The sequence below is a fragment of the Dendropsophus ebraccatus genome, chromosome 7 (genome assembly GCF_027789765.1).
Source record: "Dendropsophus ebraccatus isolate aDenEbr1 chromosome 7, aDenEbr1.pat, whole genome shotgun sequence".
In the NCBI taxonomy this organism is placed as follows: domain Eukaryota; kingdom Metazoa; phylum Chordata; class Amphibia; order Anura; family Hylidae; genus Dendropsophus; species Dendropsophus ebraccatus.
In genome coordinates, this window is record NC_091460.1 from 22171302 (window position 1) to 22188985 (window position 17684).

The 17684-nt window shown below is 41.9% G+C and overlaps 1 protein-coding gene across 1 annotated transcript; it reads right to left on the reverse strand.

Moving 5' to 3' along the window:
• Positions 1 to 5196: 5196 nt before the first annotated feature.
• On the reverse strand, positions 5197 to 15956 carry LOC138796486 (vomeronasal type-2 receptor 26-like). The gene is made up of 5 exons (XM_069976091.1): positions 15732 to 15956; positions 13445 to 13657; positions 12897 to 13022; positions 10747 to 10870; positions 5197 to 6113 (listed from the first exon to the last, which is right to left on the reverse strand). Exons 1-5 carry the CDS (start codon positions 15954 to 15956, stop codon positions 5197 to 5199), a joined length of 1605 nt encoding a protein of 534 aa, XP_069832192.1.
• Between the last annotated feature and the right edge of the window lie 1728 nt (positions 15957 to 17684).

Consider the following 17684-nt stretch of genomic DNA (forward strand, 5'->3'; position numbering starts at 1 on the left):
CACCCCTGCAGGTAGCCCCCACACTGTATACACTCCCCTCACCCCTTGCAGGTAGCCCCCATACTGTATATACTACCCCCCCCCCTTTGCAGGTATCCCCCATACGCTATACACTCCCCCCATGCAGGTAGTCCCTACACTGTATACACTCCACAGGTAGCCCCTATACTGTATACACTCCTACCCGGCAGGAAGCCCCCATACTGTATACACTCCCCCCCTGCAGGTAGTCCCTATACTGTATACACTCCACCCCGGCAGGAAGCCCCCATGCTGTATACACCCCCCCCCCTGCAGGTAGTCCCTATACTGTATACACTCCACCCCAGCAGGTAGCCCCCATCCTGTATACACTTCCCCCTTTAAGTGGCCCCCATGCTGTATACACCACCACCACCCCTGCCCCCCAGGTAGCCCCCATACTGTATACATTCCCTAACACGCCCTTACTGTATACATTCCCCAATATCACCACTTAGAAGGTAAGCTCCTTACTGCATACACAATGGGTGAGATTTATCAAACATGGTGTAAAGTGAAACTGGCTCAGTCGCTTCTAGCAACCAATCAGATTCCACCTTTCATTCCTCACAGACACTTTGGAAAATGAAAGGTGGAATCTGATTGTTTGCTAGGGGCAACTGAGCCAGTTTCACTTTACACCATGTTTGATAAATCTCCACCCGTATATACAGTGTTAGGGTGCCTTCACACCTACCGGAGCCGCAGCAGATTTCACGCTCTGAGTTAACAACGAAATCCGCTGTGGATCCAGTAGTGTGAAGGTGAATGGGTCTCATACACGCTGCATGTATGGGATCCAGCCCCTTTAACCCCTGCGCCGATCTGATAATGTATGCTCTGGGCCGGGGGCTGCGGACTGCGGGCGGGCGGCCAGGGGTTAAAGGAACTGCGGGTGAGCAGGCGTCCGGAGGCGCGGGGGTTAAAGGGGCCGGGTCCCATACATGCAGCGTATATGGGACACATTCACCTTCACACTACTGGATTCGCAGCGGATTTTGTTGCTAACTCACAGAGTGAAATCTGCTGCGGATCCGGTAGGTGTGAAGGCCATTACTGTATTTATTTCTGTGGATGTTGTGAGGCAGCTTCCCTAGCAACCAATGAAAGTAGTGATCCTATTAGTTGCTAAGGCTCCCAACTGCCGTTTCTAATTATATCAACTGTGTATGCAGTGTGGAGATTTTCCCATTCATCTCTATGGGGCGCCGCTCTTCCCCCTCCCCCTCCCCTCCTGTACATCTGGCGGGGACGGGACCTTCGTAATAACCTTCACGGGCACCCAATGTATCTGTGTGCCAAATTTAGGGTCAGACGGTTCAGGCGTTTGGAAGTCTATCCGGGACAGACAGACAGACTTTCATTTTTATGATATAGATATTTATAATGTATTTTGTAATCATATTACTTATCGCATTTCTTGTACCCTGTCTTCCATCATTATTATATAATGTACCCACACTACATTCATCTATTCAATTAATTATTTATCAATTAATTATTTATCTTTGTAACTTTTAATCATATATTTACACAGCATTTATTTTTTTATCTTCTATGTATTTTGTAATCATGTTTTCACACAACAATCATCTATCTACATTTATTACTCATCGCACATCTCATCATTATTATATAATGTTCCTAAACTACATCCATTTCTGAATAACCATTCCATATCCCTACATACATCACCTTACTACTCAGACCCGCTACACCTCGGGCACGTATGCAGAGCACTGTAGGCGGCTTCAGTGCACTCTATCACAGCATGAGACGGTCTCCGGCATGCCCCATACAGCCTCAGCAGTTCTCGGCAATCCCGCTCAACATCAATTCTGCTTTCTAATACTCTGTTGCAATTGGTCTGCATGCAGTGGCAGCGCTGGAATTTTGGAATTTTGCAGTGGCAGGCCTCCATTCAGGGAGCATCCCGTCCGTGGGTACAGGTAGCTTTGGCAGCCACTGACTGCTCTCACCGTCTTCCCCAGCCGGACAACGCAACGTATCCAGTACCATTATTTGGGTGATATGCTTCAAGCCCAAGTGGCTGCAAGGTGACCGTACTACCTCCCTCACCCCCCCCCCCCCCCCGTCTACCTACCCTCTGGTATCACACTAGGCGCCGGTGCCTTTTTCCTTTTTTCTCCTCTTTTCAGCTCTGAATAGCAAGATGGGAGAAAACGGACATCAACAGACATCAACTCATGACAGCACGACGGGAGACAGGTAGTGAACTCATATACGGGCTATGCAACTCTAATTAGAGACTTCTGTTTTCAGTACTTGTGTGTTTTCACCTATGGTGCTATTTACATGTTAACACGAATAAAATAACTTACTTTAACCAGATTCTTAACTAGAGATGAGCGAACTGGGTTCGGGTTCGAGTCGATCCAAACCCGAACGTTCGGCATTTGATTAGCGGTGGCTGCTGAACTTGGAAAAAGCTCTAAGGTTGTCTGGAAAACATGGATACAGCCAATGACAATATCCATGTTTTCTACATAGCCTTAGGGCTTTATCCAAGTTCAGCAGCCACCGCTAATCAAATGACGAAAGTTCGGGTTCGGAAAGACTCGAGCATGCTCCAGGTTCGCTCATCTCTATTCGTAACGAATCTGGTTCGTTACGGTTCGATTCACTCATCCCTAGTATATACAATATATGACAGATTCCTTATGCTCTTATGCAATCTGGTCCTACTCACAAAGTCCCCCTGAATATTTTGAGCTGTAGCCCATCTTTCTTGTTGCCGCTGTTCCTGAGATACAAGATTTTCTAAAAGCCGATCTATATCCAAGATGGCACCGGCCAGGAAACTACATTTCCCAGCACCTCAGAGCCAACTGCCAAGTATCTGCCTCATCTTGTAGTGTCTGCTCATTGCTTAATCTTCTTCTGTTTTAGGCTAGGTTCACACTACGTAAGCTTCCGGCCGTAGTGCGTTCCGTGAATATGTGGCCGGAAACTTACATAGTTAGCGTACAATGCAAAGTATACGATCCCGGCTGCACAGTTCACACTTCGTACGAATGTACGCCCGGATCGTATACAGCGCCGTAAGAAATGAACCAGAACATTGTAACTTACGCCCGTATCGTATCGCGCGGATCCTTACGTAGTGGTGATTTCTTCATTTTTCCACTCTTTTATGCCGATCCAAAAGGTTCTGTGGGGTGTCCGGGGCTAGGCGAATATTTCCAAGTAAAAGACCGATGTCAGATCGCTTCGTAGGGCGCTCGGGAAGCGTAAGTAGACTACGGGCGTACGTTCGCAATGCGTACAAATCCGTACGCATATCGAATATTCGCACGCCCGTAGTTTCAGCCGCACATGTACGGAAATGGGTACGGATTCGTACGCTGTGTGAACATAGCCTAACACTGTAAACAAAATACTGTATCTGTCAATCTATCTCTTAATCAGAGCCACTCTTATGGTATGGCAGTGTGGGGTATTGTGAGTTGTTTGAGATTCTGGGGAAATGGAGGGGGGGGGGGGTGCATATCCTCTCTATAGCACACCTCATTAAGTTAAGCAGGCTCCATTTTAGTGAAGTTTAACATGATTCATTCACATATATTCTCAATACAGTAAACTACAACAGAAAGAAAGACCAGTGATGACAGTGATGAAATGCACCCACACAGTCCAGCTGCTTCATACAGGGGGATAAGTTAAAGATACCTGAGTGTCAGAAGTCTTATCCTGAATTCCATCTGATTCCCACTGGACTGAATTCTCACCTTGTTGTGAATCCAGCTCATGTGTTGTGATCTCTGGCTGCTGTTTTCACAAAAAATTGTCTTTCTTTTTCATTGTTTCTACCTCACACACAGAACATTGCTTCCTTTTTCCTCACTCAACACTGACTGGTCTCCACAGAAGATCCTTCTATGCCCCTCCTCTCTCAGCATGCACAGCACAGCTCTCACTGTTAACACCCTCACTGCTGGACAACTAGCAATGTTTTGTGCTGGCACACAAGTGGGGGAGACGTCAGGGAGAAGGCATGGTCTCCTCCCGTGCCTATATTAGGTAGGTTTATGCCGGGAAACAGGCGTAAACCAGGTGTACATTTTTATGCAATGCCTGTGCCTAGCGAATGGGGGGTCAGTTTTACTAAGGTGTGCGCTTCTTAGTAAATCTGGCCAGGGGAAAGTGTACAGGGCTTTTTTTTAAGACTGGCGTACTCATATGTCTTAATAAATGTCCCCCATGGTGTATATACAGTGATTGGAAACCTAGACAACGAGCTGTCAACAATGGAAGGGAAAGAGCAGCATATCAGGAGACAGAGGCAAGTTTGCTAAATGAATGTATTTGCAAAATATAATTTACTTAACAAGTCCTACAAGAATACCCCTTTAAGATTAATTACACTTTATCGACACAACCATAAATGCAGCAGTATTGTAGATGGTATTATCTTGTCTTTATTATTTCCTGTGTATGCTGTGTGATACACAAAGTAACTGCAGCCATGTGTCAAATTGGCGTGGCCTTGAGTGTGTGTTACCAAGCCTTGCACTGCCTCTCCGTCCCTCCTCCCAACTCTCCTCATCATTAGAAATGCCCTGGGCAGTATTTTTCTTCTTTTTCACCTGTGTGAACATGTGTTAGAGCGTTAAGGCCCATGTGCAGTGTTCACACAAGTGATGAATAGGAGGAGGGATGGAAAGGGGGTGCAAGGCGGGTTTTAGATTTGTCCTGTGAAAAACTTGCCAGATTTACATAGAGCGTGTGCCACATTAATAAATTTGGTGCAAAAAAACAGGCACAAATAGCAGCATAATGGCTTAAAAAATTGTTATTAAATGAGGTTTATAGTTTACAAGGGTTATGCTATGTGCACACTACAGAATACCTGCAGAGACTTAAAGTGGATTCCACCACACGGCCTACACTTGAAGGTCCGCCCGTCCCTTAGATTCAACTATATTTGTTGGCGAATTCTTCCGTCTGCCCAAAGACTTGACTTGTCAATCTAGTCCATTTTTTTCATCTGTTTCTTTGCAAACCACAGAGAAAAAAGGAGGTTTTTGAGTGCATCCATTTTTCATTGACTTCCATTATAAAAAAAGGATTAAAATGCATCAGATTTTTTTCAATGTACAAAAAAACTGACTAGAAAAACAAAGCATGAATCCAGCCTCAAACAGTTTTAGCATTTTAATTTTCTTCAATAACTTTTTTCCTAACAAAAATGTTTTTAGTTTTTAGTTCTTTTTCTTTCAGTACAATCCATAACTTAGGAAAAAATATACAACCCACTATCCCATTACCTGAGGCCAATATAGCAAATACCTCTACACTAACCATACTCTTCCCCTTACTGCTCAGATAGGCCGGGATGGCACAGATCCAGACACTGCAGAACACCAGCATGCTGAAGGTGATGTACTTGGCTTCATTGTAGATATCAGGTAATGTCCTCACCAGGAAAGCTAGAACAAAGCTCACCGCTGCCAGAAACCCCATATAACCCAACATGAGGTAAAAGGCCAAGACTGACCCTTCATTACACTGAATGATGATCTTCCCTGGATACGAGTCCATGTCTAACTCCTGGAATGGAGGAGACAGTGACAACCAGATAACTGCATTCAGGACCTGAAGAGATGAGAAGATCAGCACTATAGCATTGGGGAGTCTAACACCCATCCATTTCCTCCAGGAGCTGCCAGGGCTGGTGGCCTTGAAAGCAATGCAAACCATGATAGTCTTGGCCAAGATGGATGACAACACAGCAGTGAAGATGATTCCAAAGGAGATGTGACGGAACATACAGGTGGTGTCCTCTGGTTTACCGATATAGAAGAATATACAAAGCAAACTAAGCTGGAGGGAAATAAGAATGATGAAGCTGAGGTTACGATTATTAGCTCTGACAACAGGAGACTTCCAGAAATAAAGAAATATTCCAATGATTAATACAATCACAATAGAAGATAATAGAGACAGTAATAAGAAAACATAAGCTACAACATCTGTTTCATAAGAGAGAAATTCTGTCTCTTTAGGGACACACTTGTCTCTTGCGTCGTTCGGCCATTCGTCATCATAGCAATTTTGACAGTTTTCAGTATCTGTAAAATAATATGTGAAATGTAAGAAATTCATCAGAAATATTTATGTCAAGGTTAATTTATAATCAATTGACTCCTAATGAGTAGGGATGATCGAACCTCAGGATTTTGCAGGTTCGATCGAACTTGAACGTTCTTGAACCTGCAGCATTTGATTCCTGATGCCTTCCCGATCCATGGGGAAGGAGGAGACAACCCGAGTACCGCCTGGAATTCTGGGATATAGCCTACTACCTAGGCTGTATCCCAGAATTTCAGGCATTACTCGGGCTGCCTCCTCCTTTCCCATGGACCAGGAAGGCATCGGGAATCAAATGCTGCCGGTTTGAGAACGTTCGAGTTCAAACGAACCTGTAAAATCCCGAGAATCATCTCTACTAGAAGATGTCATCAGTAGGAGCTACACAAGTTCAGTCATCAGCAGGAGCTACACAATGATATGGCTGCATTGCTCTACTGTTAAACTGACTGTGGTATGAGATTTTTTTAAAATATTTTTTTCTGTTTGTTTTAAAGGTATTCACCAATTCTAACTATTGGAGGGCTTCAACTAAAAAACCCTAGAAGGAAAAAAATACACCCTACCCAATAGCTCCGTATTCCCATTGTAACCCATATTCTATGGGCTCTAAGAAGGAAGTCATTATTGTATATAGAAACATAAAAGATTGTCGGCAGAAAAAGACCACTGGGTCCATCTAGTCCGCTCTTTTAGCATTTTTGTTCTTATTATCGTAGGACAGATATATGTTTATCCCAGGCAGGTTTACATTCAGTTATAGTAACCACCTTCCTACCGACAAACCATCCTACCTACCTACCTACCTACCACAACTGCTGGAAGTTTGTTCTAGTTAATATTTTCTCACGTTGCTTCTGATCTTTCCCCCAGCTAACCTCAGACTGTGTGCCCTTGTTTTTAAGTTCAGTTTTTTTCTAAAAACACTTCCCTCCTGAACATTATTTGGTCCTTTAATATATTTAATGGTTTCTATCATGTCCCCCCTTTCTCTACTTTCCTCCAAACTATACTGATCCTCAAATCCTTTCCTGATAAGGTTTATGCCTCACACCCTCCACCATTTTTGTAGCCCGTCTTTGGACCCGTTCTATTTTATCAATTTCCTTTTATAGGTGAGGTCTCCAGAACTGGACACAGTATTCCAGATGTAATGTCACTAGAGCTCTATACAGCGGGATCACAATCTCCCTCCTCCTACTGTTTATACCTCTAGCTATACACCCCAGCATACCATTATATACATGCACCCCAGCATACCCATATATATATATATATATATATATATATATATACATATAATTATATATACATACAGCCCAGCATACCATTATACATATATACACAGCCCAGCATACCATTGTATATACAGCCCAGCATACTAATATATATATATATATATATATATACAGCCCAGCATACCATTATATCTGTACAGCCCAGCATACCATTATACATACAGCCCAGCATATCATTATATATACAGCCCGGTATATATATATACAGTATATATATATATATATATATATATATATATATATATATATATACAGCCCAGCAAACTATTATATCTATACAGCCCAGCATATCAGGCTGTCAGAAATCACTACCCCTTAATCATTCTCTTCTGAAGTCTTTGTCAAGACAGACCTGCCGATATTATGCTCAGAGAGAGGATTCCTCCTTCCCAAGTGCATTATTTAAGTTTTGAGTCATTGAACTGCAGTTTCCATTGTATGGACCACTTATCTAGTAAAGTTAATTAATTTTCCATTTTACATGTCAGGGCAGGACAGTATGGACATGACAAGACAGTGGGCCCTGAGTCTGAACCCACCCACTCTCCCTACCTACTGGCCTCAGTCAGCCCTAGGTGGCCGCGGACAACCACAAAGACGTTCCCTATGCTGTATAAGTGACACACAAAATGGGACAGACAGACAGACAAACACAATAGAGAAGGGTAAACAAGCCAAGTCAGAACCACACGGACAATGCAGTACAAAATCAGCAATACAATCGGATAGTCAAAGGTCAGGCGGGAGGTCAGATAACAAGTTGAGCAGTCAGAGGGAATTAGGAAGGGAATAACAGGAGTAGACACGGGGAAGCTGGGATCCAGGTATGAGCCGAAATAGCCAGCATAGAAGTGAGCAGCTAGCTGTTATTTATCCAGGATCAGAGGCGACGTCCAGAAGCTGATTGGACCAGCCCTGATCCCAGCACCAGGTTCAGCTGAAGCATTAAAATCCTGCAGATCTCAGGTTAACTCCTGCATTGCTGGATGAAAAGCAAATGGGTGTGTCACAACAAACAAGGCCCAGTTCACACCAGGCTACTGCACATTCCTGACATTACACCTCCTTTATACCACTAAAAAAGTACTTATAGGCACAGTATGTAGTATGTTGGTTTATGCAGGACCTGTGGTGGCAGAACCTTTGCAATACAACCCAGTGGCAGCAAAATAGCAGAATCTACTGAAACTGGGTTTTGGTCACAGCATGTGGATGAGATTTCTTACATTTTAATTTACTACACTGCTACAGCACAAGGAGTTAGTTGCTAGCAAATTCAGTATACCAAGTCCAGTACTACCAATAATACCAGTATACAAGGAACAAATAAGACTATACACTATCACCACTGCCTTTTCCATCATATTGTTACTAAATAAGATTCTATATTGTACTTAAACCAATATCAACCCATACAGTGACCATATATTGGCAGAAACCAGTTGTACATGGGCTCTCATGACAGCTATATCCAGTGACTACAGAGGGCATCATCAGATGGGGATGCCTACATGAGTGATACTATCTACCAGTGAACCAGGAAAATTATATATATATATATATATATATATATATATATATATATATATATATATATTTTTTTTTTATTTTTTTTTTTTTTATTTTTATTTTCTTTCCTGGTTCACCCACAGTCCACCAGCATCTTCTTTTCTTCCCCACTCTGCATGTGCATGAGTTGCATCACTATAGTGCCAGAGAGCAGGGGAAAAGAATGGCTCTTTGATCTGTCATTTAGGGTTATATATTTTATTATTAAATGGTTATGTGTGGGGATAGTATGGCTCTTATTAGGAATAGTACAGAATTAATGTGTCTGTTGTTCTTAAATAAAAACTCTCTAGAATGGTATGACTATACTGGCAAAGTTTGATGATGGAGTAAATGGAGTAAATACTGTAGTTATCCATCTTGGCAGGGATAAAACAACATTATATGGGCAGTAGATATGATAGAAAAGTGAAATATTCGACTTTCGAGAATTCCAATTGAATAGGCACCGAGATTCGACTATTTGAACGAATATTCGATCCCATTATAGTCTATGAAAAAAAAGATTCTCGGCACTTGGAAATCAAAATTCGACCACTTGGAGGTCCCCAAGTTCCCCATGAAACCTCCCTAGACAATGCAAACACCTCTGGAATGACACTGGGACATTAGGGGGAGCATGCCTGGGTGCACCCAACACCCCAAAATCGCAATATAATGCCACTCTCTGCAGTTGCGAAGGAAAAATATTTGCAAACGCGCATATTTACACATTTCGTTCGTATTTCTTGTGCAGCATTACATACATGATTCCAATGTGCGTCTGTACAGCGTCATGTTATTCGCTCGTATCACGCATCATGTTGTACGAACATTACTGGAACAGTATGTATGACATGCCTTTTTCTGGGCTACTGGAACAGTATATATAGCGTGCCCTTAGTGGGCTACTGGAACAGTATATATCAGGTGCTCTTAGTGGGCTACTGGAACAGTATGTATCAGGTGCTCTTAGTGGGCTACTGGAACAGTATGTATAACATTAACGTGCCCTTAGTGAGCTAAACCAGGGACACTACAAGTCACAAGTCACACACAGGGTACTGGAATGAATACAGCTGCTGCTGCTGTTGTTATCATCTATTTCTAAGCACTAGGAAGTGCTTTGGATTCAGAGATAACTTTTTCGCTGGATCTTAGCCCTTAAAAGGACTTTTGGGTTCTCTAGTAAGCCTGCCTAACCAAAACGCTACTAAAACCTATCTCTCCCTGCTCCAAGATCTTTCCCTGGCTAGGTTGAAAGCGCAAAGCAAAGTATTTAAGATTCAAGGTCATGTAGTTCAGCCATCCAATTAGGGTAGATGCCGTTTTTGCACTGTGTGCGTACTCCCAGGGTCCCTCACGGCCTCCCTGCATGGTGATTGGATAAAAAAAAAATGCCAAGTGCGATGGGAGGGTTTTCGAATGTTTCTCGCATATTCGCCTCATTACTCGATTGAATTCAAATCTTTCGAATACCACAATATTTGATCAAATATCATCTCGATCGAATCGTATTCGCTCATCTCTAATGGGCAGTTTTTCACTATATGCCCACTGTGTGAATATGTTTGGAAAACATGGCTGTAAGAGAACGGTAAGCCTTAATTTAAATTTAAATAACAGGTTATGGAGTACATTTCTTTTCCGTTTTATGCACTGATACAGAGGTTATTATACTGTGAATCTTTACGTTTTTTTTTTTTTTATTTATTAATTTAAACCGTGAACATATATTATTGAACTGACTGTAATTTTAATCCTCTACCGGATATGTTGGAAAATTCTCCATCTGAGCACAAGATGCAGTCATAGCAGCAAATATGATAGCCTTCTATCACAGCCTTTCTATAGCCGGGCGAACATGTTTTTGAACATCTGCTCTGTGGTACCTGTAGATGATAAAACAGCAACATATCAGTACAGAGATACGACACATATTAAAAAAATTTTTTTAAAAAAATTGATAAAATGTTGATACAAGTAAGTTTGTTATCATGAGGAATGTATGGAAATTGCCAACCTAGTTAATATCAGGATCTCTGTATTCCTGTAACTATAGCTGCTGATCCAAATGGATGGCAAACAAGAATGCTGCTCTGAAATAAATTCACAACAATGGGCTCCACTTCCTAGACGGAAAAGACATGTTTCCTCCATAGACTCTAATGGAGTAATGGAGTTGGATTTGATTGACAGCCAGGACCACTATGCTGTATCTCAGAATCACAGCATGCCTGTCAGGACTGTGTCTTTGCAGAGCTTGATGCGCTGATTTTCTTGTTTTGTTTTGTTTTGTTTCTGTGTTTGTTTTGCAGTGTCTGAACACTGGTTTATCTGCTCACTTGATTAATGGACACACCCGACTTCACCTGCTGAATTCTGTCTAGCCATGTTATGGTTAATCTGTGTTTGGTTCTTTGTGACTGACAGTTCTTCCTGCCAGTAGATCTGTTTTGTTCACATATGTCTGTGCTTGGAGATCAGGGGAATGGTCCAATTATGTCCTAGACCAGAACTAGCAATGAGAACACAACTTTGTCTCTGCCTGCTTGTGTCTTGTTATTTGTATCTCCTGATCTTTGCTTTGTCCCTTTGACCTCTCTTGTTTGCCGCCTGCCCCTGACCATATTTCCTGTACTTTGACTATGCCTATTGGATTCTGATTTTGTACTTTTGCTGCCCGATTGTTGTGACCCGGACTCTTCACTATTCTTTATTGTGTTTGTTTGTCTGTCTTGTTCTGTGTGCACCTTTACTAAACTGCCTAGGGCCATTTGAGGCAAGTAGGTAGGGACAGTTGATGAATTCAGTGCCAGGGCTCACTGTCCTTTCCCTGCCGTCCGGTTCCTGACAATGCCTTTTTTTTCATAATGGGTTGTGTCTATTTTAAAGTACCAGACAATGCATAACTTACAACAGCTTTGGACTCACTATGCACCTATTAAAGAGGATATACCACCAGGTACATCCTCTTTAATCTGAACCCAGGTATTGAACGGCGCCGTCACGAGGAAGCCGGTGCCGCAGTCTGTTTTTCGAACCGCGGCCCAGTTCCCATGCACGGCGCTGTTCTATGCACCGGAACCGGACGGTGCTCAAGCACTGGAGGTGGGCCGGGCCGCCCCCCAGTGGGAGGGAATTCCCTCCCCTGTATGACGCGGCTCCCTTAGAACGAATGGAGCCACATCTTACAGGGGAGGGAATTCCCTCCCACTGGGGGCGGGCCGGCCAGCCTCCAGTGCTTAAGCAACGGCTGGCTCTTGTGCATAGAACGGCGCTTTGCACAGGAACCAGGCCGTGGTTTGAAAAACAGACCACGGCATCGGCTTCCCCATGAAGGCGCCGTTCGATCCGTGGGTTCAGATTAAAGAGGATGTACCTGGTGGTACATCCTCTTTAAAGCTTTGAGTTTGGCCCAAACTTGGGACCCTCTGGGTACTCAATCTTTCTCCCACTTAGGGATGAGGAAGTTGGACTTACAGTAGCTGCTAGAGGGCACTAGATCACTACCCAAAGGTGGCAAGTAATGTATTCTGAAACAGGAAAAGGAGTTGTGGTAAGTTACACAGGTTCAGGGGTCTGGGGTGTACACAGGAAAAATGATACAGTACAGGTCACAAAAAGGAGGAGTACAGGTCTAACACAGAACATCAGAACAGAACAATAGCATTACTATTATTTAGCAATAGCACAAGTAAAAAAAAGAAAACCTGCACCAAAGCAAAACCGTCCGAACTGGGAATAACGTGTATAATCCGTCAGTCTAATAAATTGCTGGTAGTGGTACACATGCAAGACGCTGAAAAAACACCATGACCAAATGGAATAAAAAATGCTGGCACTTCAGATCAGTGAAATTTTATTCAAATGTGAAGCATAGCAAGGGAGGGAGGGGGGTGAAGCAGGTGAACTCACTCCTGGGAAAGCCTGTTTCAGGCACACATCTTTCTTCAGGCCAGGGTGAGGGAAGTGGTGAGTGCCAGCATTATTAAGTCCAGCATTTTCTGCGCCAGTTTTAAAAATGTCCCCGCTGCCCTGAGACTACGGAGATTTATGTAGAGGCGTACTGCCTCTATAGAAATCCCGTGAGCGCCAGTGCGTGCGCCAGGAAACCTACACCAGCTCAGAGCTGGAGTAGGTTTCCTGACTATTTTTCAGCGAAACAATTGCTGAATTGAGCAGACTCTGAGTCTGCTCCCCCCAATCTGCCCCCTCCACATCCCGCCCCCCTGGCGTACCGGGCGGAAAATGGCCAGATGCAAATATTTTATTCGCAAAATGGCCATTTGCGAATAAATTTATTCGCATCTGGCCATTTTCTGCCAAAAAATATGCTTTTTTAACTTGATAAATGTATATATATATATATATATATATATATATATATATATATATATATTATTTTTTTTTTTTTTTTATACAAATGTTAGAATTCAAAAGTTTTTAGTTTAAATGAGAATTACCATATTATTAAGCCAGTTCATATTGGAGGGTATCATATGTAACTGCTGAGCTTCGTCAAACAATCCGATGGTTACACCATATACGTTACTGTCATTGACTCTATTGTATTTATTCCGAACAGCTAGTGGCTCAGGTATTTCTCCTTTTTCATTAAAACATGCAGTGTCCTTGTTACCAAACGTCACACATGCTAGTTTCATGTAATGTCTTAGCTACAAAAAGAACATATAGAAGAACATAAGGCCACCTCAAGATTAATGACCATTTTAAATCATGAGATTAAAAAATAAAAAATAAAATACCAGCCTATTATAGCTGAGACTGGAATTAACTGTCTGCATGGCATCAACATTAGAGATGAGCAAACCTCAAGCATGCTCAGGTCGATCCGAACCCGAACTTTTGGCATTTGATTAGCGGTGGCTGCTGAAGTTGGATAAAGCCCTAAGGCTATGTGGAAAACATGGATATAGTCATTGGCTGTTTCCATGTTTTCCAGATTTATCCAAGTTCAGCAGCCCCCACTAATCAAATGCCGAACGTCCGGGTTCGGATCGACTCGAACCCGGTTCGCTCATCTCTAATCAACATCCAACAACTCTCAGACGCTGTACAGTAATTACTGCCTCCTATCTCTACCCTCTTCTGTCCTAATCTGGCTGCCAAACACTACCGTGACACCCTCAAAATAACCTTGAATAAACTTCCACCAGGGTACCCTAAACAGCCCAACTCAGATGGCCACAACCCTGGCACATCTAGAACTCATTTTCTTCAATGAAGCTCTGGTTGGAGGAATTCCAAAACTGCAGCGGACTTTCTCGTTTATAAGTTTGTACACAAAATTTACTGCTCAGCTTTTTACTCTGCTAAGCAATCCTACTTCACCACTATCACTTATTTTCTTTCCCATAACCCAAGACACCTCTTTGATACCCTTAACTCTCTTATCAAACCCAAAGTACAGACACCTATCCCTGACCTCTGTGCTGAAGATCTAAACTCCTAAAAGACATCTGTAAAGATCATCTCCAAGTCCCCAAGTAGAGATGAGCGAACCATCCGGATTTCTGGTTCGTATGAATCAGAAATCTCGGCGGCTGACTCCCGCTGTCTGCCGGCTTCATGCAGCGGGTGGATACATCGTAAGGAACGCCTAGAAAACTGGGATACAGCCAATGCCAATGGCTGTATCCCAGTTTTCCAGGCGTTCCTTACATGCTGTTGAAAAAGGCCTGATGGCCGGAACGCGTGCAGCGTCCCATGTGTGAATAAACACAGAACTTTATCTTACTTCGCAATACGTGAGTGCCGGGATTTATTTCTTCATATTTATACTTTACTAGAGATGAGCAAACTCTCAGCACATCAGATGGAGCCCAGTCTGGCACCCAGGGGTTAAGTGGGGATGCATATCATCTTCACTTTACCTCTTGGGGGCCAGGCAGATGCTGCACACTGTAAAGGAACAGAACATCTGTCAAAATGATGGGTGTCCTTTCTTTATTTTCCTTACTCTTTTAATTTTCATCAGATTCAGTGAACTACATCAATTATCAGAATTTTTTTTTGTGGGGTGCAAGTTTTTTTTTTTTATTTTTTTTTTAATAAAAACACATTTTCTAATGTGTATTAAAAATGAGCAAGTATACTGGTTCGAGCTCACTATTTACTTGAGTATTTCGGTACTTGAAAGTATTGATACTTGAACAGATAGCGTTCGGTGCTCGAATCAAATTGACAGTCTCCTCACTGCATGTATTTTTTTTTTTTTACAATTGCCGCCCACTGATACGTGGAATTTATATATTTTTTTTTATCATCACATAACATCACCTTATGTCTATATAAATTCCATCCACTCCTGTGCTTATTTTCACCATCACTTAGTGCTTGGTGTATATCATGTAATGTTTGAGCCATCATATACACAGCTATGATCACATGATTTAGCGTGACATCAATATAAAAATGAGAACTATTAGTAAAGCGTTCCTCCCCAGTACAATTACGGAAAGGAATAGAAATTGTACGCTGAAATAAAATGTTTTTCAAGGAGTTGTTTGACAAGCAAAAAAAGGTGGTTATCCAAAGATCCTCTAATATTGGGTCATGCGGATGGGTGGATGGATGAAACCTCAAGAAATGTTCATGCAAGATATCGAATACTTTCAAAGGTGGACAGAAGATTATACAACAATTAACAGGTGCGTTATAAGGAATAAAACTAATAAGGTCCAAATCATGGGACCAGGTATCTAGAAAAATAAATGTTTTGTTCCTCACTGTTGAGTCTGCTTTGCTTATGAAAGTTTTAGTAACTGCATCGTTTGTTCCACAGACTATAACAATTTCGGCCTTTGAATTCTTAGGAATATAAGGATCTAAGATTGTATTTTGTTTTACTAATATCGCAAGTTCAATACATAGTCCAGATTTAGTGAGCTCCTGGCTCAGAAGGTGAAGTTCCTGTTCTCCAGCGTGGTCGCTGGAAGCGAAAATCCAAACCATGTTCCACCTAAAGTATGTGAGCAACTTTACTAAGGCCGCATATTGTACCATGTTATTCTGAATGGTTCGAAAGAAGTGTGGATACAATAGCCTGTCACTGAGTGTAGGATCTCTCGCCCCATAACTGATCTAAAAGCGAAGAAAAACATAATTTTTATAAATATAGTGCAAAATTTTATTATTGCTTCTATATAACATCATTGAGTGAGAGCATTGTATTAAAGGGGTATTACCTTTCCATGGTCCTTGGTGGTTTACTTCTGTCTTGGTCTCATCTTAGGGCTATAACTTCCATCTCGCTTCAAGGGAGTCTTGCGGTGTTGTGATCATTGCATACAGACAAACAATGCAAAAAGCAGTGGTCATACAATGTTGTTGATGTTTCCAAAGAAGTGCTCCCCAAAGAGTGAAAGCTTACCCTCAAGGAGGAACCATATTAGCACCTACAGATTAAGGCTATGTTCACACTGCTTACGATTCCGTCCGCAGTTCTTATGCCGCCGTACATGTGCGGCTGAAACTACGGGCGTGGGAAAAATCGACATGCGGTCAGATGCGTACGCACCGCAAACATACGCCCATAGTACAGTTATGCTTCCCTAGCTTGTTTCGAAGCGATCTGAAGCAGGTCATTTACTTGGAAATCTTCGCTCAGTCCAATAAAACTCACAGAACCTTTTGGATCGAAAAATCAAGTTCAATTTGACTGAAATAAGTACTTCCTACGGGACCGCATGTAAATCCACGGCCGTGAGTTTGAACATTTCCGTCCTCAAACAATGGTCTTGTTCATTTTTCACGGTGGCGTAAACGATCCGGTCGTAAGTTCATACGTAGTGTGAACTGTGCGGGCGTATATCGTATACTTTCAAGTGAACACATCAACCTCAAAACTATGTGCGTATATTCGCGGTTCGCACTACGAGCGGAAAGATACGTAGTGTGAACATAGCCCCATAATGGGATGTCCTAAAATCTCCTCTAAGTGTAATTTTTGGTAAAATATAAACGTTTTCCTGTAAAGTATTTAGTCTTAGGCTATGCTCATACAACGTCAAAATTAGAGAAAAGGAGGCCGCTTTTGCGATTTAAAAAAAGTTTGTTATTGCCACAATTTATCTGACTGCAATGGCAATGCGTTGAAGTCAATGGAAAGACTGACGTCCATTGAACAAAATGTATTAAATAATGGACGTTTTTACTGTCAAAATAATGATCATGACCATTATTTTCAGCGTCTTTTGCAAACAGCGGACGTTATTTATTAGTTGTAGGTCCTCTAGTTAGAAATGTAAATTGGTGGTATGAATATATAGTGGGATTATCAAGTGTACAAGTCGATAAACTTTGGTTTTATTTGTAACAGAAAACAATGTCAACCAGATATTAAGTATATATCTAAAACCTAGACAACCTAGAGATCTCTAGTTTAAAAAAATCAAAAAATAGGAAAAAGAAAAGGTAGAGGTATTATAAAATATGGACCAATGAGTTCATATATTAGTCTTTTGTAAAATTAAATGATATATTCATAAAATAGTCTCTTGTAAAAGATTAATCACATTCATTCATCTGTATGATTGCTGATATCCTGTATTGGAAAGCAGCGGTCATATATTGTTGCAAGACAGCGATGTACAGTGGTTATCCAATTTGGCAATAATTGTAGCTAAATCATGTATTCATAGGCATTTGTAAACAAGATTATAGTGCTTGTATGTATAGGAT